A 21704-nucleotide genomic window follows, 5' to 3' on the forward strand; every position below is an offset into this window, starting at 1 on the left:
TGACTCTCTTTAAAAGTTCAGTTTAGTTTGATGATCTCAATTCTTCAGCTCTTGTTTCCCAGATAGCATATATAGCCTCTCTAGTATCTCTTTGAAATGACAGCTGTGTTTTTGAATACTTTTTTGTTCGTTTGTTTGATCTTGGTCGGGTCGTGGGGCCTGAACTCTGGGCCTGGGCGCTGTCCCTCAGCTCTTCAGCTCAAGGCTAGCGCTCTACCACTTGAGCCACAGCCCCACTTCCAGCTTTTTTCTTTTTTTGCTTTTGTGGTGCTGAGGAATTGAACCCAGGGCCTCATGCATGCAAGGCAAGCGCTGTACCACTGAGCCACCTTCCCAGCCCCTTGTTTGTTCATTTTTATTTCCATTCTGATACAACCATCTTTACTCTAAACATTTCTTTTATGATATGACATATGTGTTAGAATTATTAATAATATAGACATTTATTTGTTGCTCACCTCTCACTAGGCTGGTAATAGATTGGCATGTCTTCTCTATGCCCTGTAGTCATTCAAACATGGTAAGAGAGTTTCTCATTTTCGTTATGTCACTTTCCAGGTTTCTTTCATTCCAGCCTGCTGAAAAGACTGCCTCTTGCATGTGTTTGATCTGGAAGGTGGTGTATATCGTTTCCTGTCGACATTCCTTTGGCTAAACCTTAATCCTATGGCCATACCTTACTACAGAGGAGGCTAGGAAATAAAACACAGCATTGTGCTCAAAGGAGAATTGTGGTAATAGTAGGCTCTGCTACATATCACAACTTAGTTATATTTTCTATAAAATTCTTAAAATTTTGTCTTGTCTTGAATGTCTTAATTTTACTTTTAATTTTTTCTTTGTGTATATGTGTGTCTGTCTCCATACTGGGGCTTGAACTCCTGGCCACAAGCTCTTACATGGCTTTTCCCTCTGATGACTGATACTCTACCATTATTTGGGCCGCTCTAACCACTTAATCTGTACCTCCATTCTAGCTTTTTGCTGGTTAATTGGAAATAAGAGTCTCTCAGACTTGTTTGTCTGGGCTGGCTTTGAACCACAATTCTCAGATCTCAGCTAGGATTATAGACAAGAGCCATTGCCTCCTGGCTTCTATTTTTATAAGGCCCTAGTCAGAAACAAATGAAGTATACCAGCAGTGTTCTGATTAGCACTGATTTCAGAATTGCTACTTATTAGCCGTCTGATATCATTGTCTTACTATTAGTCACCATCAGTTAGATCTTCATTACTCATCTTGAGGTTTGAAGTAAACCATCAGTTTGTACTTTTTTTTGTCGGTCATGGGGCTTGAACTCTGGGCCTGGGCACTGTCCATCAGCTCTTCAGCTCAAGACTGGTGCTCTACCACTTGAGCCACAGCATCACTTCTGGTTTTCTGAGTGGTTTATTGGAGTCTCATGTACTTTCCTGCCTGGGCTGGCTTTGAACCGTGATCCTGAGATCTCAGCCTCCTGAGTAGCTAGGATTACAGGCGTGAGCCACAACTGGCGCCCAGCCTCAGTTTGTACTTTTGGTAACAACAGTAGCTGAATTTCTCTGGTGCATATAAAGTGGTTGAAAAAAATAACTGATTTGATCTTAGAAAACTTGAGACTAAAAATTCTGTATTAAAAGGTGTGTTTTGTTTTGTGGTACTAAGCCTCAAACCTGGGGCCCTTGTATGCTAACTACATATGAGCTCTAAGCGATACCTCTAGCAAAAAAGTTGTTTTTTTTTTTAAAAAGAGTAACTTCTTTAGATTTTTTTTTCTTTTTTCTTTTCTTTTTTGTTGTTGTTGGTCATGGAGCTTGAACTCGGCCTGGGAGCTGTCCCTGATCTCTTCAACTCTACCGCTTGAGCCACAGCGCCATGGACTTTCCTGTCCAGGCTGGCTTTCAACTGCAGTGCTCAGATGTCAGCCTCCTGAGTAGCTATGATTACAGGTGTGAACCACTGGTGCCCGACTTCTTTAGATCATTTCTTTGAGTCATTTCCTAACATAATTATATAGTGTATGGGGGAAAACATCTGAATACCACACTGGCATAGGGCAGGGTGAAAGGACACAGATGAAGAGTTGTGCTTTTTTTTTAAATGAATAATCTAGACAGTTGCCCTATAGTCTTTAATAATTCAGTGGAACTGTCTATATGCCATTGAACTATAATTTATATGAAGGATAGTATGTGTTCTATTATTAGCTACTTCACAACAGCTGTGTATATGCCTAAACACTGTTGGGTTCTCACAACTTAATATAGAAAGTTGAGAAAGATCATATCAATGTATTAGAAATGTCTATGAATCCATGAAAGACAAAGTTGTGGGATGCAATTTAAAAACAACCGTAATGCAGAGCATGTGCATGTATTTGAAAGCTAGAAGCTATTTCTTGCTCTGAGTTGGTACTAGAAAGAACTTCAAAGAGTCCTTTGACAACTGTGAATATTGCTTTCTTCATTTCTAGTGAGGATTTTCCTCCTTTACAGCAATATCTTATACATGACTGCTGATATCAGCAGAAAAGGGAAATCCTATTACCAGAAGACAAACTACTGGTACATTTGCTACCAATGTAAGTTAGTTTTTTTCCATAATTAATGGAGTCAGAAACCATAATAAACCAAAATATTACCTACATACAATGAAAAATTTCAAAGGCAGAGATGAGCTTCTAAGTAAAGCATTTGAGGAAAGATAACCACATAGATGATCATGCTTTTGTGTTATAGACTATGTAACAAAGAATCAATTGGAGATAAAATAACCCTCATAGCAAAGAAAATAAAAACCCCCATAGGGCTTGAAAGGAGGAGAGATGAGATGAATACATGGATAAAAGTAAGGTAGAAGACTTGAAGCAAAGTGAAACTTCTCACATTTTTCTCTCATAATACACGTATCTAACACAAAATGAATAGGGGTATGTGTGTGTGTGTGTGTGTAACTTACAGGCCAACAGAAAAGAAAAACCAAGGGTGGGTGTGTGTGTGTGTGTGTGTGTGTGTGTGTAACTTACAGGCCAACAGAAAAGAAAAGCCAAGTACAAATTCCAATGAAAATCTCAAGAATATTTAAGTGGATTCTAAAACTTAGTATAGAGGAAAAAAGTTTTTTTAACATTTAAAAATAATTTGGACAGTGAGAAAGATGTTGACTCACCAGATATTAAAGTACCCCATACTAGAGTAATTAAAACTGGTGTTTAGCCAAAAAAGATTCTCAGGAATGATGGTGTACATAGTAATTTAGTAAAAATGCAGACTATCAATTACAATGAAACAAAAAGATTTTGTGAAGTTAGAGAAAAAACATTTTCATAGTTGTCAGCTTATTTCTGTTGCTTAAACAAATAGCTTATATTAACAATTTACAAAACATTTTTCAGCTCTAGGGGCTGGGAGGACTCTGAAAGGCTGGAAGATCAAGATACTGAAACAGGTTCATCGTCTGCTTTTCAGATAGTGCCTAATTATTACTTATATCTTCACTGTGTGTCTAAATGCTAAAAGGGTTAAAAAGTGGCCTGGCCAGATCTTCTGTAAGACACTTCCCTAATCACTTCCTAAACATTCTATCTCTTAATAGTTTAGTATTGGAGATTAGGTTTCCGTATGAATTTAGGAAAAGATATAGCATTGAAAACATAGTGATAATTGTGATGCTTAGATGGCTCTACAAGGCAGAAAATGCCTATCTATATCAAAAAAAGCCTACCCAAAGTATAAAAGAAACATACTAGCTATAAAGATGTAAAAAATTAATAATGCTTGCAAAGTTATAAAGGTTTGTTTTGAAACATCATTTTAGGTCTATTGTAGCTTATTTTTTTCTTTTCTGGTGTATATTAAAATATATAACAAAGCTGGGCGCCAGTGGCTCATGCTTGTAATCCTAGCTATTCAGGAAGCTGAGATCTGAGGATCACAGTGCAAAGCCAGCCTGAGCAGGAAAGTCTGTGAAACTCTTTAATTAACCACCAGAAAACTGGAAGTGGCACTGTGGCTCAAGTGGTAGAGTGCTAGCCTTGAGCTGAAGAGCTGAGGGACAGTGCCCAGGCCCAAAGTTCAGGCCTGGCCCTATGACAAAAAAAAAAAAATGTATAAGTATAATAAAATAATATTTACTATTTAACCATAGCATGCAATTCATTGCCATTAGCTACATTTAGAAGGTTGAATAGCCATCACTACCACTTCTGAACTTACTCAAAATCATCTTCCCCAGTAATATTTCCTGTCTGTAATAGATTTCTGTCTGTTCTAATACCTGATAGTATTTGTCTTTCATTTCTAGCTTATTTCATTTAATACAATTTCAAGATTCACTCAGGCTATATCCTAAATCCAAGTTTTGGTCCTTTTTAGGCTAAATAATATTCCATTCTTTGTCTGTTTGGTGATGAACATTTGGGTTGTTTCTACCTCTTGATTTTTTGAATAATGTTGCTGTGATTATTATAGGTACCTTTGAATTACTGCCTTCGGTTCTTTGGAACATACTCTAAGAAATGGAATTGTTGAGGTTCATAGTTATTTAATGTTATCTTTTGAATAACCACCATATAGTTTTCCAAAGGATCTGCATCATTTTGCATTCCTGAAAGCAGTCTGCCTGGTTTCCAATTTGTCCATATCCTTACCACATTATTTTTTAGTTTTTGTTCTTTTTTTTTGGCCAGTTCTGGTGTTTGAACTCAGGGCCTGGGCAGTGTCCCTGAGCTTTGCTCAAGGCTAGCAATCTACCACTTGAGTCATAGTGCCATTTCCAGCTTTTTCTGTGTATGTGGTACTAAGGAATTGAACCCAGCGCTTCATACATGCTAGGGGAACACTCTACCACTGAGCCATATTCCCAGCCTTAGCCTTTGTTTTTTTTTTTAACATTGACTCATATACATGTATCATATCTCACTTTGGGTTATGAAAGTTAATCTCAACAAATGTGTGTGTGCATGTGTGAGTGTGTGCATGTGTGAGCTGGGGCTTGAAATTGGAGTCTTTGCACTGTCCCTCAGCTTTCTCTGCTTAAAGCTAATTCTTTAGCTTCTGGCTTTGTGGTGGTTACTTGAAGATAAGAATCTCATGGGGAAAATTTTTTCATGGACTTTTCCTACCCAGGATAGCTTTGAACTGCCATCCTCAGTTCTGTTTCTTGAGTAGATAGAATTAAAAGCATGAGTCATCAACATTCAGCTCTGCCCAAACCCTTTAAATATAATAAAATCATGCCAGTCAACTGTATTCCTGAATCTTTAGAGAAAAGCCTGTGTTGGGGCTGGGAAGGTGGCTCAGTGGTAGAGCGCTTGCCTGGCATGCATGAGGCACTGGGTTCGATTCCTCAGCACCACATAAGCAGGGGGGAAAAAGCCGGAAGTGTCGATGTGGCTCAACCGGTAGAGCACTAGCCTTGAGCTGAAGAACTGAAGGACAGCACCCAGGCCCAGAGGTCAGGCCCCATGACCGGACACCCCCCCCCAAAAAAAAAAAAAAAGAAAGAAAGAAAATCCTGTGTTGTTACTAATCTGTTACACACATAGTTTGTACCTAAATCCAGCATGCTTTAAAAGACTTAGATTAAGAAAGTTGTTGCTACTGGGCACCGGTGGCTCACATCTGTAATCCTAGTGACTCAGGAGGCTGAGATCTGAGGATCATGGTTCAAAGCCAGCCCGGGCAGGAAAATCCAGAAAAGTCAGTGAGACTCTTACCTCCAATTAACCAACAGAAAACCAGAAGTGGTACATGGTTCAAATGATAGAGTGCTCACCTTGAGCTGAAGAGCTGAGGGACAGCACCCAGACCCAGAGTTCAAGCCCTATGACGGGACAAAAAAAAAAAAAAGCTGTTGCTTTTCTAATACCTGGTTTATTGGAGGGAAAACACAATGAAAGCTGTAGTTGCTTATACTGTGACTTAAAAAATAATTATTTGACATATAAAACCAATTTGTTATCATTATGTCAGTATAAATGATAAATACATGTTAACAATTTCATTAAAAATTTAATCTATTGCACTAAATGATTGATAACCTCATTGTGTGTTTGTGTATGTTACATATAGGTATATATGATATGTTTTGCATTTGTTTTCTCTAAGGTGCAAGAATTGTTCATTCATGATTATGGAGAGGTTTTTAATGTCCAGTTACCAGGTAAAGAAGAACGAACAAAGTTTTTTGAAGATTTAATTCTCAAACAAGCTGCCAAACCTCCTATATCGAAAAAGAAAGCAGGTTAGTCACCTGTGTAAAAGTTAACAATGTGTGTGTCATGTGCATGCACACATATATATGCCCATTCTTGAACTTTGGGCCTGGGGGCTGTTGCTGAGCTTTCTTTTTTATATTTTTTTCATGATCATGGGGCTTAAACTCAGGGCTGGGGACACTGTCTCTGAGCTTTTGTGCTGAAGACTAGTAGTTTACCACTTCGAGTTACAGTGACAATGGAGTTTTCTGGTGGCTAATTGAAGGTAAGTGTTTCAAGGACTTTGCTGCCTGGGCTGGCTTTGAACCATGATCCTCAGATCTCAGCCTCCTGAGTAGCTAGGATTACAGGTGTGAGCCAGCAGTGCCTGGCTGTGTGTGTGTGTCTGTGTGTCCTGGGGCTTTAACTAGGGCCTGAGCACTGTCCCTGAGTTGCTTTTACTCAAAGATAGCAATCTACCACTTGAGCCACCATCCCACTTCTGCCAAGTCTCATGGTCATGAATAGGGACTTTTCTACCCAGGCTGGCTTCAAACCTTGATTCTCAGATCTCAGCCTCCTCAGTAGCTAGGATTAGGCGTGAGCCATGGAGTCTAACTTTGCTGAGCGTTTTTGCTCAAAGCTAGCACTTTACCACTTGAGCCACAGCTCCACTTCCAGCTTTTTGGTGGTAAATTGGAGATAAGAATCTCAAGGACTTTCCTGCCTGGGCTGGCTTTGAACCATAATCCTTAAATCTCAGCCTCTTAAATAACTGGAATTACAGGCATGAGCAACCAGTACCCAGCCCATAATAGTGAGATTAGGATATCCAATATCACAAGCTCAAAATTTCAGTAATGTGGTGATCTACCAGCTGCTTTAAAACAGCCATTTTTCGCCAGGTGCCAGTGGCTCATGCCTACAATCCTAGATACTGAGAATTGTGGTTCAAAGCCAGCCCGGGCAGGAAAGTCTATGAGACTCTTAGTTGAGGTACAGCACCCAGGTCTAGAGTTCAAGTCCCACGACCAGCCGGAAAAAAAAATGAATTTTTCCTGTTAAAATGAATTGAAGTTCTTTTTCATTTTTAAATATGTATATATTTTTTAATTTTTATTTTTTTGTTGGTCGTGGGGTTTGAACTCTGGGTGTAGGCGCTATCCCAGTTTACGAGTTTATCTTGATCAGTGTCATGTTCATGTTCTTTTGGGGGGGAGGGTCTGGTCATGGGGCCTGAACTTGGCCTGGGCACTGTCCCTCAGCTCTTCAGCTCAAGGCTAGCGCTCTACCACTTGAGCCACAGCACCACTTCTGGCTTTTTTCTTTTTGCTTATGTGGTGCTGAGGAATCAAACCCAGGGCCTCATGCATGCAAGGCAAGCACTCTACCACTGAGCCACCTTCCCAGCCCATGTTTATATTCTTGATAATGGCTATTCTTAATGAGATAAGATGAAATTTCAGCATTTTAAAATTTGCATTTCCTTGGGGCTGGGATCTCAGCCACCTGAGTGACTAGGATTACAGGCATGAGACACCTGTCTAGCTTCTCCTTCATTTTTGTGTAAAGTTCTGCTTAACTTTTTCATACCCCTAGTCTTTTTGTTTGTTTTTATTTTTATTTTTGTCAGTTGTGGGGCTTGAACTCAGCATGGGCACTGTTGCTGGGCCCTTCATCTCAAGGGTAGCACTCTACCACTTGAGCCAGTGTCACTTCCAGTTTTCTAGTGGTTTATTGGAGATAAGAGTCTCACAGACTTTCCTGTCCTGGTGATCCTCCAGTCTCAGCCTACTGAGTAGCTAGGATTACAAGTATGAGCCACCAACACCCAGCCCCTAGTCTTGAAAACGATGTATTTAATGTCTCTTAGAACTCCCTTAATAAATTGTCACCTTCTTGGTAAAGATCTTTTATCCTTTTAAACTCAGAGTACTCAGTATATCTGTTTAAAGAAAATTAAACTTTTATTTGAAATTTATCACTAGTTCAAGAACCAGTAAATAACTACTTTTTTGTAGTTATAATATTCTTAGATAAAACTAAAGGAAGGTTTTATGGAGTTGAAGGCGTGGTTCAAGCCCCATGTTTGCTGCAAACCACCCCCCCCCCCAAAAAAAAAAAAGTACCAGAGGTATAATGACTTTCAGGGATTGGCATTCTAATTTATCAGTTATTATTTCTGGAAAGTATTTAATGGTTTAAAAAAAACTGGTACTTTTACAGTCTTAAATTCTTGAATTCCTAGGAAAGGGGTAACAATATAATTCTAGCTATTCAGGAGGCTGAGATCTGAGGATTGCTGTTCAGAGCCAGTCCAGGCAGGAAAGTTCATGAGACTCTTATCTCCAGTTAACCACTAGAAAACTGGAAGTGGTGCTGTGGTAGAGCCTTGAGCTGAAGAGAGCAGGGACAGTGCCCAGGCCCAGAGTTCAAGCCCCACTACCAACCAAAAATAAATAAAATTCTTGAATTCCTGGCAGATACAAAAGCTTGCCAGGATTTGTAATAAATATTTGTCACTATCAAAATGATGGAGAGGTAGTAACTAAAAATCTTTATGTAGTTTTGCAGGCCTTAGAGGTACTCCCAGTAGCACCACCACCTGAGCCAAAACCATTGACTGAAGAAGAAGTAAAACGACTGGAAGAACAAGAAGAAGATACATTTAGAGAATTGAGGATTTTCTTAAGAAATGTCACACACAGGCTTGCTATTGACAAAAGATTCCGAGTGTTTACTAAGCCTGTTGACCCCGACGAGGTATTAATTTAATCATTGGCATATGTGTTTTCTAAACCATAATGCTTCAAAATCAGAATATTTGAATAGTTTATACTATAAACTAAACTTGTGGTTTTTGTATGGAAAATTTGTATTGAATTAGTGTTCTAGTAATGTCAAGACTTTAAGAGCTACTGAGTATTTTTTTTTTTTTCTGCCAAGGATAGGCAGTTAACTTTTTCTACCCAACCTGAACATTCTAAAAGCAAAGTTGAGAAAGTCTTAATGCCTCCTGCTAGTACTGTGACCTGCACAATTGGCATTTGGTCAGAGTCAGGGACTTGCAATATAGTACAGACTTTTCTGGAATATGCCATGGAGCTCAGGCTGACCTCTGACTAAGGATCCTCTTTGCCTCAGCTTTCTAGGTATTGAGAATATAGGCATGTGGCACAGTGCTTGATAGAAAGTCAGTTCTTATCTCTTAAGTTGACCATGATGGATGGATGGCACTTCAGTGAGGAAAAGCATTTTAAAAGATGTTAATGAAGAATGTAGCTACTCAAGGAAAGGAGTAAATATAAAACAAACTGATTTTGATAGAGCCTAAGGTTTTACATTAGTAGAATAGTCTTATCTCTATCCCTGCATAGAATGTTGCCTGGAAGAAACCCTAAGTGAAATTTTTGTATTGTTAATGTTAATTTAGTGATCTGGTCATTTGTTTGAATTTTAGGTTCCAGATTATGTCACTGTGATAAAGCAGCCAATGGACCTTTCATCTATGATTAGTAAAATTGATCTACACAAGTATCTGACTGTGAAAGATTATTTGAGAGATATTGATCTAATCTGTAGTAACGCTTTAGAATACAATCCAGATAGAGATCCTGGAGGTGAGCCTTAATGCATTTTGCTTCCGTGGCTGGTGTTTTTATATCAGGTGCTGTATTACAGGTAGATTATGTTCATCATGCCATTTAGTGCTCTCAGCTACTTTACCAAGGAAGGTGAAGTTTATAAAGATTAAAAACCTCACTCAGTCATACTGCCAAGAAAGGGTAAAGGCAGAATTTGAATGCAGTCTTTTCACTCACAACTTTTAAATTTTATCCTTAAAAGCATGTCCAAATTTGGAAGCTTCGTCTGTACTGTATAGTGACAATTATGTGATTCATTCTGCAGTGAGGCACAAGACCATTTGCTTACTAAGCATGTCAGTGCTCTTTTACAAAGTAGAAAGATAAACACTCTGTAATGAAACAGATTTTTAAAGATTTTCTTCGTTAAAACCATGGCTATTATTATTACAAAAGTAATACTGTAGAGCTGAATGTGCAACTCAGCATAGAGCACTTGTCTAGCAAATGGAAAGTTCTGAGTTCAAATTCCAATACACAAAAATTACATTGCATAAAACTTGCTAATACTAGTGATTTAAAAAAAAAACAACAGCCAGGTGCTAGTGGCTGATGTTTTTTAAGACTAGCTACTCAGGAGGCTAAGATCTGAGGATCACAGTTCAAAACTAGTCCAGGCAGGAAAGTTCATGAGACTTCTATCTCAATAAACTGTTCCCCTCCCCCACCCAAAAAAAAAAATCCAGAAGTGGAGCAGTAGTGGTAGAACGCTACATTGAGCAAAAGCAATTCAGCTCAGAGACAGCCTCCAGGCCCAGAGTAAAGGCCCCAGAACTGGAACCAATCTAAGTCTCATGTTATATTTTTTTCAAAGGTAGGAAACTGCAAAAATTAGTGATATCTTTCCAGATTTCTAGTTGTTGGTGCTTTTAAGTTAGATTGATTAGTATAAGGAACTACCAAGAGTTAAATAATTGGAAAGCTCACTGAGCTACACCTTTGTGTTTCTGATATTTCAAAGGGATTGAATAGGGTACACCACTAAAACTAAGTATATTAATATGTCACTTGATTCATAACCAGAGCATTAGACTTGTACCAAAAGTAGAACAACACAATTCTAGTAACTTTACTACTGTGGTAAAAACAAAAGGGAATTATAAGAAATCAGACTAGGGCCAGGCGCTGGTGGCTCACGCCTGTAATCCTAGCTACTCAGGAGGCTGAGATCTGAGGATCACGGTTCAAAGCCAGCCCGGGCAGGAGAGACCGTGAGACTCCTATCTCCAATAAACCACCAGAAAACCGGAAGTGGTGCTGTAGCTCAAGTGGTAGAGCGCTCGCCTTGAGCTGAAGAGCTGAGGGACAGCACCCAGGCCTAGAGTTCAAGCCCCACTACCGACAAAAAAAAAAGAAATTAGGGAGCTGGGAAGGTTGGCTCAGTGGTAGAATGCTTGCCTTGCATGCATGAGGCCCTGGGTTCGATTCCTCAGCACCACATAAGCAGAAAAAGCCAGAAGTGGTGCTATGCCTCAAGTGGTAGAGTGCTAGCCTTGAGCTGAAGAGCTGAGGGACAGCATCCAGGGTCAGAGTTCAGGCCCCACGACTTACAAAAAAAGAAAAAAGAAAGAAAAGAAATTAGATTATTAGCCCCACAAAGTTGAGATCATTTTTATAGGTAAATAATTGAGGGAGCATTAAGAATTACATTTGTTTATTCATTTCCCAGACCGCCTTATTAGGCATAGAGCCTGTGCTTTAAGAGATACAGCCTATGCAATAATTAAAGAAGAACTTGATGAAGACTTTGAGCAGCTTTGTGAAGAAATTCAGGAATCTAGAAAGAAAAGAGGTAGGAAAATAATTTGGCACTTGAAAAGTAGAATTCGTATGTAGTATATGGAATCCTTTTAAATCATTTATGTAAGTTTGAAATGTGGACATCCTTTTTGAAATCCTGTATGTTTATAAGGTTGTAGCTCCTCCAAGTATGCCCCATCTTACTACCATGTGATGCCAAAGCACAGTGCTCTCTCTACTGGGGACAAAAAGTCAGATCTGGAGCATAATGAAAAGCTAAAGACACCTAGTACTCCAGTTGCTTGCAGCACTCCTGGTAAGTACTCTTGAATAATTTTTTTTTTGGGGGGGGGTCCCGTGGTGGGGCCTGAACTCTGGGCCTGGGCGCTGTCCCTCAGCTCTTCAGTTCAAGGCTAGCACTCTACCACTTAAGCCACAGCGCCACTTCCAGCTTTTCTTTTTTGTTTATGTGGAGGAATCGAACCCAGGGCCTCAGGCATGCAAGGCAAGCACTCTACCACTGAGCCACCTTCCCAGCCCTTGAATAATTTTCATTTACAAAATCATAACCTTTATTCTCTTCTAATGCCAGTACTTTCTCCCTTTTTAAAAATTAATACCACTGATTTTGCTAATACTGAAACAGCTGTACATTCTTTTTTTTGGGGGGGGGGTCGAGTCATGAGGCCTGAACTCTGGGCCTGAGCATTGTCCCTCAGCTCTTCAGCTCAAGGCTAGTGCTCTACCACTTGAGCCACAGCACCACTTCTGGCTTTTTTCTTTTTTTTTTTTATGTGGTGCTGAGGAATCGAACCCAGGGCCTCAGGCATGCAAGGCAAGCGCTCTACCACTGAGCCAACTTCCCAGCCCAGCTGTACATTCTTGAAATCCCAAGTTTGTAACATACCTGTGCTTACCACCTGGTGCTCTGCCACCATAATATGTATATAATGTACCTTATGAATTCCAGTTTACCACCTGTGGATTGATTTTTTTACTAATTTTTATTTTCTATTAATCCTGGTGTGATTTCTGTTTTTAGACTAATTATTATTCTTAGTGATATTCACTGTTTTGAATATGCATGCTGTGTACCAATCAAAAGTTAAAACTAAATTTGTATATTACTTGTAAAATATTTTCCTCCACTTTTCCCTGTGTGTGTGTGTGTCTGTCTGTCTGTCTGTCTGTCTCTCTCTCTCTCTCTCTGATCCCATTCTGAATGTAATGCTACTGTAATGTTTGAGATTTGACTGGATTCCTTATTACCTACTTTGACTTAACTGTGAATAATCTAATGACCCTCTTTTCCAATATGTTTTGACAAGTACATTACCATTCAATGATACTATTTGTCCTTGTGTCATTCTTCCTCCTGCCTTGGAATTCAGGTCATCCTCATCATCTCATACTAACCTTTTGGTTCTGTATTTCAACCATACAAAACTGCTTGTGTTTTCTCAACCTCTTCATCTTCTTACTTTCAGCTTTTTTCTATAACTCTCTTAATAATTTAGAGTTTTGTTAGATATTCTTCTTTATCTTTTTTTTAATTTATTTAAAGCTCAGTCTAAGAGAAAAATTCACAGAAAGTCAAAGTGGCATGTAGGCACCAAAACAAAACGGAGGAGAATTTCACAGACAAAGGATGATAGCCAAAATGCTGCCAATGAGCAAATGGAGAGTGACACAGAGGAAATCCAAGATGTGAGTGCAGATCGTGAGCCTAGGAATACAGGGGAGTCTTCAGTAGAAGAAAATGAGAAGCAGCAAAATATCTCTGAAAACAAAAGTGACTTGGGAAATAATAGTCCAAGTACTTGTAATGATGAGAATGAACTTGAAGAATCTAGGAAAACTACAGCATCTACTGAATTGAGAAAAGATAAGATTGCTTGCAATGGAGATGCTGCTAGCTGTCAGATAATAGACATTTCTGAGGAAAATGAAGCAAAAGGTGAGTATGGTTTATTTTTATGTTGATGGTTTATTTTTAAAACACCAGTTTAAAAGTGCTGGTGGTTCTTTTTTTTTTTTTTTAAATAGGTTTACTTGTTTTGTCGGTCATGGGGCTTGAACTCTGGGCATGGGTGCTGTCCCTCAGCTCTTCAGCTCAAGGCAAGCACTCTACCACTTGAGCCACAGCATTTATTGGAGATAACAGTCTCAGAGTTTCCTACCCGGACTGGCTTTGAATTGTAATCCTCAGATCTCAGCCTCCTGAGTAGCTAGGATTCAGGTGTGAGTCACCAGCACCTGGCTTCTTTTGTTCTATTTTTTTTGTGCTGGTCCTGGGACTTGGAACTCAGGGTGCTGTCCCTGACCTTTTGTGCTCAAAGCCAGTGCTCTTATCATTGAGCTACAACTCCACTTCCAACTTCTTGCTCGTTAATCCGGGGTAAGAATCTCACGGACTTCCCTGCTTGGGTTGGCTTTCAGACCTTGATCCTCAGATCTCGGCCTTCAGAGTAACTGGGATTACAGGTGTGAGCCACCAGTATTGTACACCTCGCTGTAGAATAAATCTGTTAGTATTAACTGCTATGGTTCTGCTCCCACGTTTTCTATTTAGGATCATGTTCATCTGAACCTTTTTTTTTATTTTGTTTTAGATTTGTGGGAAAGATAAACATTTAGTCATATAAAGCAAGATTGGTAGGCTGGGAATGTGGCTTAGTGGTAGAGTGCACTTACCTAGCATGCATGAAGCCCTGGGTTCAATTCCTTAGTACTGTATAAACATAAAAGGCTGGAAGTGGCGTTGTGGCTCAAGTGTGTAAAGTGCTAGACTTGAGCAAAAGAAGCTCTGGAATAGTGCCCAGGCCATGAGTCCAAGCCCCAGGACTGCACAAAAAAAAAAGATTGGTAACAGGGTCAGAATCTTATTTGGATTACATAAAAGCATTGCCTAGTGCCAATGAAGTATTGACTAAGTTACTAAGATTGGGTTTTTTTTCGTGTTATATACACAGAAAAATTAAGTCTTTTGGAAGGACTTTTTTGAGTTGAATTTGGGGTAACGACAGATATAATGGACAAGGATATAGCCTTTTGAATGTGGATAGTATTTTATGTATCTGTCTGTCTAGTCGTTCTGGAGTTAAAACGGTTACAGAGTCGAAACATACTGAGCAAGATACCTAACCACAGCATGGGGATACTTCATATGTTAACCTTCAGTGTATAACTTCACATTTTGTTTGGAGGTCATAGTTTTGTGTTTCATATACCATTAGAGTCACTATTTAGAGGACCAAACTTATTGCATAGAGATCAGGAAATCTGAGTTGTTGTTTGAGCTCTTAAAACAATTAGTTTTATGGCCTTAGAAAAGACCTATACCCACTCTACATTTTTCTCATCTGTCAGTGAATAAATTGCTGTAGTTCAGGGATCAGACTTAAATAGCCTTAAATCAGGTAGCAGATACTTTCAGCTAGACAGAGGCCATATGGTGTCTGTGTTATAACAACTGAACCCTGCTTGGAAACTACATTAACAGAAAAATGGATCTCCCCATCCACCCCCGCCCCCGCAATGAGACTTCACTCAGAGCTGTGCTCTGTCATTTGAATCACACTTCCAGTTCCACTTTTTCTTTTTTTGGTGGGGGGTGTCTGGTCGTGGGGCCTGGGCGCTGTCCCTCAGCTCAAGGCTAGTGCTCTACCACTTGAGCCACAGCACCACTTCTGGCTTTTTTCTTTTTGCTTATGTGGTGCTGAGGAATCGAATCCAGGGCCTCAGGCATGCAAGGCAAGCACTCTACCACTGAGCCACCTTCTCAGCCCCTCCAGTTCCACTTTTTGCATATTTGTCTGCTCAGGCTAGCTTTGAACTGAGATTCTCAGCCTCCTGAGTAGGTAGGATTATAGTGTGACTCAGGAGTGCATTGTTCACCTATTACTACTATTGCTACTGCTACTATTTTAATGGTACCAAGGATTAAATAGAGGGCCTTTCATGTTCCACCATCCAGCTATACCTCCAGCCCTTTTAAATTTTTTTATTTTGAGGACTGGGAAGGTGGCTCAGTGGTAGAGTGCTTGCCTGGCATGCATGAGGCCTTGAGTTCGATTCCTCAGCACCACATAAGCAGAAAAAAGCCAGAAGTGGCTCAAGTGGTAGAGCGCTAGCCTTGAGCTGAAGAGCTGAGGGACAGCGCCCAGGCCCAGAGTTCAGTCCCCACAACTGACCAAAAAAAAAAAATTTGAATCCGGTCTAACTAGGTAACTGGCCTTGAACTTTCCATCCTCCTGTCCCATCCTCTTGAGTACTGAGATTACAGATATGTACCAGATTACCTTTTCTCAGCTTTTAAATTCTAGGATTGTGCCCAAGGCAGTCAAACCTGAAATACTCAATTTGGAAAATATTTTTCAATTTGCATTTAATATAAATGACAGGTGTTTTCAAGATTAACCCAGAATTAATACTAGTTTTTAGTGAAATGCTGTTATTTAATCTCCCTACTATTTGTCTCATTTCCATTCTAGAAATGTGTCTTCTGCGAATGACTAGAGCTAGACGTTCCCAGGTAGAACAACAGCGACTCATCAGTGTTGAAAAGGCGTTGGCAATTCTCTCTCAGCCTACACCCTCACTTGTTGTGGACCATGAGCGGTTAAAAGTATGTAAATTGAAATCATAATGCTTCCATACATACTGTTAATTCCCAAACACTGGATTGTGAACTAGAGGCAGGATGCCTGTATAGGAAGTACACAAGGAACTAAAACTTTGCTTCCTCTTAGCTTCCATTTTTTGCTCTTCTTCCTGTGTCCCAAATTAGGAATTATATCTGAGAATCTGTGGGAGGAACCAGAGGGAAAGTAGCTAAGTGATTCTGATACACTGCCAGATTTCTTGGCACCTCTCTTTCCCTGTTCATTCCCCTCCATTTGGTATTCTTCTTCACTATTCAAATAAAATAGCATCCTATAATGAGTACATTTCTTATCAAGCATTGTAGCCTCCTCCTTTGTTTCCCCTTCCCATCCCTTCCCATCTAAAAGGTAGTTTATGTCACTAAATTTGACGACATACTTTCATGTAGGCATCTTTATAGCATTTCTAAACATCTTTAAGAAATTCTATTGATTTTGTCTATTTATCATGGATCATGAAAATTTGGAATGTTCTTAATTTCCACATAATCCTAATAAATTCATCACCTATGCAAAATAAAATAAAATAACATCCTAACAGCATTTTACAGTACTGATAACTCTCCTCCCTTGATTGCCATCTTCCTAAAGCATCCTTGTCTTCATCCCTGCTCATGAGTTTCGCAGATTTTCCTTACCCTTTTCTATACTGTGTGCTCCTGCTTAATCATCACCTAGTAAAGGTGGCAATGCTGACTCTGGAATGCCCACCTTTACACTCCTCAACAGCAGTCTTCACCTTCACAACTAACACCTTGGATGTGTGTAGTTGTTTTAACATACTTGAAATAAAACTGATGTATTACCCTTTAACTTCAAACTAGAAAAAATTACATCCCACTTCCAATTTAAGCTGTTTTATTTTGGCCACATTTCAAGTCTGAAAATATTTGGATTTGTATTATATAGAACTATATATACTAACCAAAGGTATTTCTCCAGATAAAATTTTTTTTGTTTTAACATGATTGAAGGGAATCCAAGTACATGGTAAATCTGCAGGTAACAAACCAACTTGTCCAGTTGGAAATTTTTCTTTTCTCTCTTTCTCCCTCATCCCTATAGTTTTTTGTGTTTTTGTTTTTGTCAGTCATGGGGCTTGAACTCTGGGCCTAGGCACTGTCCCTCAGCTCGTAAGCTCAAGTCTAGCACCCTACCACTTGAACCACAGCGACACTTCCAGCTTTTTCTGCGTATGTGATACTGAGGAATTGAACCCAGAGCCTCATGCCTGTGAGGCAAGCACTCTACCACTGAGCCACCTTCCCAGCCATCCCTATTGGTTTTTTCCTCCTGTTTTAGAATCTGGTTCAAATTGCTTTGGTTGTCCTAAATTTTGTTTCTATTTGTGTCAGTGCTATGGCTTGATCTCAGGGTTTCACACTCTTGCTTATCTTCTTCTGTTAAAACCTAATACTCAAAACTAGTTATTGAAATAAAATTTTATATATATTTTTTATTTTTATTTATTTATTTTTTTGTCGGTTGTGGGCCTGAACTCTGGGCCTGGGCGCTGTCTCTCAGCTCAAGGTTAGCCCTCTACCACTTGAGCCACAGTGCCACATCGGCTTTTTCTGCTTATGTGGTGCTGAAGAATCCAACCCAGGGCCTCATGTATGCAAGGCAAGCACTCTACCACTGAGCCACCTTCCCAACCCTGATATATATATATATATATATTTTTTTTTTTTTTTTTTTTTAAAGCCTAATACTCTACCGCTTTAAGTCAGGTTTCCATTTCTGGCTTTTTGCTTGTTAATTATAGACAAGAGTCTCCTGGATTTGTCTGCCCAGGCTGGCTTTGAACTTTGATCCTCAGATCTCAGCCTCCTGAGTGACTAAGATGACTTAGTTGAAAAAACTACCTTAAAAAAATATATGAAGCTGGGTACCAGTGGCTCACATCTGTAATCCTAGCTACTCAGGAGGCTGAGATCTAGGCTCCGAGGTTCAAAGCCAGCCCCGGCAGGAACATCCATGAGACTCTTATCTCTAATTAGCCACCAGAAAACCAGAAATGGCACTATGACTCAAGTGTTACAGTGCTCACCTTGAACTAATGAACTCAGGGACAGCGCCCAGGCTGAGTTCAAGACCCATGACAAATCAAAAAAAAAAAAAAGTGAAATTAAAATCTCACAAATCTCATAATTATAAAAAGAAGAACTTTAGTTCACCATGTTTTGAGGGGTTAAATATAGTAATTAATTGCCTTATTAATCAGTTCTAATGTATTTTCCAGCCTTAGTTTACTCATTATTCAGGCATATCATTTAGTCAATTATAGGTAGTCATTTATTCAGACTACTTCAGCTTTTTACTTTCCCTAAGTATTATAACTGACAAAAAAAGAGGCTGTAAAAGTTGAGTATATCTATTAGACATGCAATAAATAAATAGTGACCTTTTTTGAGAATATTAACTTAAATAAAGGAGAGAATTAGTGTGTTTGTTGACCTATACTTAAATCATTGTTTTCTCACTTGTTTTCATGACCATTATGTGCAACTTTTTGTTTTTTTTGGTGGTGGTGGTGGTGGTCATGGGGCTTGAACTCTGGGCCTGGGAGCTGTCCCTCAGCTTCTCAACTCAAGGCTGTTCTACCACTTGAGCCACAGCGACACTTCAGACTTTTTCTGCTTACATGGTGCTGAGGAATCGAACCTAGGGCCTCATGTATGTGAGACAAGCACTCTACCAATGAGCCTTCTTCCCAGCCACTGTGCAACCATTTTATGTTTTGGGTTTTTTTTTGTTTTGTTTATTATACTTCATTGTGATGGCACACCATGGTAAGGCCACATTTGGATAATTGCAGAAATACAGTGAGTCTACCATTTATATGATTTTAGTCTTGAGGGAAAAAAAGATAATAACTAGAAGAAGTCCGTTTTATAAAGTGAGCCCTGAAGTGATAAGTAACTTATCATTTAAGTAGTATTTTTAGTTTTTTCATAATGGACTTGATCGTATTATGTCTATGCTGCCATTAAATACACTATTAATCTAATTTGAGGTTATTTTTAAATTTGTGTGTAGAAATTTTGGATAAAACTGAAATTGGCATCTTCCTCTGGTAGTTTTGAGAATGAAGTTCATACAGTGCAAAGGCCAGGATCACAGAATGATGGTGAAGTTAAGTATAGCTAAGTGTCAGGGGCTATCACATCTCAAATGCTTTAGTCCATTCTCTCTCTTGTCTTTTACAATGGCACTTTCCCAAACTTTTAGAATTATATTTCTTGTCTCAGAGAATTTTATCATACATGTGGAAACACTCGTGTTTTTTTTTAGGATATTTTAAAGGCTGTTGTTAAAAAAAGTGAACAATACAATATATTTCAACTGGAAAATTTATATGCAGTGCTCAGCCAGTGTATTTATCAACATCGTGGGGACTATGATAAAACCACACTTATTCAGGTAAGTTACTAAGTTGAGTGTGTGTGTGTGTGTGTGTGTATTGTCCAGCAAATGTCTCTACTAGATTTTTTTTAATTTTTAGTTATTTTTATTGTGAAAATACTGTACAGAGGGGTTACAATTACATGGGCAAGATAATGAGTACATTTCTTATCAAGCATTGTAGCCTCCTCCTTTGTTTCCCCTTCCCATCCCTTCCCATCCTCCCCCCACCCTCCCTGAGTTGAATTTTTTTTTTTTTTGGGGCCGGTCGTGGGGGCCTGAACTCTGGGCCTGGGTGCTGTCCCTCAGCTCTTCAGCTCAAGGCTAGCACTCTACCACTTGAGCCACAGCACTACTGCCGGCTTTTTTCTTTTTGCTTATGTGGAGCTGAGGAATCGAACCCAGGGCCTCGAGCATGCAAGGCAAGCGCTCTACCACTGAGCCACCTTCCCAGCCTGAGTTGAATTTTTTTTAGGAGACTTTTTCTGTCGGTCATGGCCTGAACTCTGGGCCTGGGTGCTGTTCCTTGGCTCTTCAGCTCAAGGCTAGCACTCTACCACTTGAGCCACAACGCCACTTCCGGTTTTTTCTGCTTATGTGGTACTAAGGAATCGAACCCAGGGCCTCATGCATGCCAGGCAAGCACTCTACCACTGAGCCACCTTCCCAGACCCTTGAATTTTTTTTTTAATGTTCTTTTTGCCACATAAAATATCTCTTCTATAAAATGGCAGAAGCTTGCCAGGCACCATGCCTGTAATCCTAGCTACTCAGGAGACTGAGATCTGAGGATCACGCTTCAAAGCCAGACCAGGCAGGAAAGTCCGTGAGACTCTTATCTCCAATAAACCACTAGAAAACTGGAAGTGGTGCTGTGGCTCAAGCAATAGAGAGCTCACCTTGAGCTGAAGAGCTGAGGGACAGCGCCCAGGCCCAGAGTTCAGGCCCCATGACCAACAACAACAAAAAAAAGGCAGAAGCTTTTATTTAACTGATTATTAAATGTTTAGAAGTCAGGTTTGATAACACATGCTTATAGTTTCAGCCCTTGGGAGGTTGAAAGAGGACCGAATTCTAGGTACCTTGAGGTACATAGTTCAAGTTCAGCCAAGAATACATAGTGAGACCATGTCTCAAACTATAAAAAAGGAATTTAAATGCTATTTTAATATGTGGGTCATGAATTTTTTCCTAGCTACAAGTAAGTTCATTTTAAGTTTAAATCTTCATTGATTTGTCTTTATAATGAACAATGGAATTGCCGTTTCAATGAGCTTGTATGTGCTGGTAGGTTCTCTTAAACTCAAGGCCTCCCGTTCTTGCTTGGCTTTTTCTGCTCAAAGTTGGTGCTCTGCCTTTGAACCAAACCTCCACTTCTGGCTTTTTGTTGCTTAATTGGAGATGAGTCTCTAAGATTTGTCTTCTTGAATTGATTTTGAACTGTGATCCTTAGATTTCAACCTCCTAAGTGATGGAGACTAGAAACATGGGTCACTGGTACTCCCAACTCCTGAGAATTCTTTATTTTATATGTTTTTTTTGTTTTTTGTTTTTTTTGGTAAGTCATGGGACTTGAACTCTGGGTTTGGGCACTGTCCCTGTGCTCGTCAGCTCAAGGTGAGCACTCTACTGCTTGAGCCACAGCGCCACTTCCTATTTTATATGTTTTAATGAAGATAATTATCTCTTTTTAGATAGACTTGGGCTTTTTTTGTTTTGTCGTGGGGCTTGAATTCTGGGCTTGGGTGCTGTCCTTGCACTCTTCAGCTCAAGGTGAGCCCTCTACTACTTGAGCCACAGTATCACTTCCAGTTTTCTAGTGGCTTATTGGAGATGAGTATCATAGACTTTCCTGCCGGGGCTGGCTTTGAACTGTGATCCTCAGATCTCAGTTTCCTGAGTAACTAGGATTACAGGTGTGAGCCATCTGCACCAAGCGACTTACTTGTTTTATTTATTTTTTTTGTGTTTTTTTTTTATTGTAAAGATACTATACAGAGGGTTACAGTTACATGAGTGAGGTAATGAGTACACTTCCTCTTGAACATTGTTAGCCCCTCCATTGTTTTCCCCCT

General features: G+C 39.6%; 1 protein-coding gene across 2 annotated transcripts in view; it reads left to right on the plus strand.

Moving 5' to 3' along the window:
- The window catches only part of Atad2 (ATPase family, AAA domain containing 2), a 63016-nt gene that overhangs the window by 38155 nt on the left and 3157 nt on the right, over nucleotides 1-21704 (plus strand). The window contains exons 20-27 of one of the 2 annotated variants that reach the window (XM_013032255.1): nucleotides 6088-6223; nucleotides 8743-8939; nucleotides 9637-9796; nucleotides 11490-11612; nucleotides 11733-11876; nucleotides 13125-13517; nucleotides 16054-16187; nucleotides 19519-19647. In XM_013032255.1, the coding sequence (XP_012887709.1) occupies nucleotides 6088-6223; nucleotides 8743-8939; nucleotides 9637-9796; nucleotides 11490-11612; nucleotides 11733-11876; nucleotides 13125-13517; nucleotides 16054-16187; nucleotides 19519-19647 (1416 nt within the window). Of the gene's footprint in view, nucleotides 1-6087; nucleotides 6224-8742; nucleotides 8940-9636; nucleotides 9797-11489; nucleotides 11613-11732; nucleotides 11877-13124; nucleotides 13518-16053; nucleotides 16188-19263; nucleotides 19399-19518; nucleotides 19648-21704 lie in introns of those variants that run through there. The other variant, XM_013032256.1, reaches the window with a different exon arrangement.

The sequence above is a fragment of the Dipodomys ordii genome, unplaced genomic scaffold, assembly GCF_000151885.1.
Source record: "Dipodomys ordii isolate 6190 unplaced genomic scaffold, Dord_2.0 Scaffold151, whole genome shotgun sequence".
Taxonomy (NCBI): domain Eukaryota; kingdom Metazoa; phylum Chordata; class Mammalia; order Rodentia; family Heteromyidae; genus Dipodomys; species Dipodomys ordii.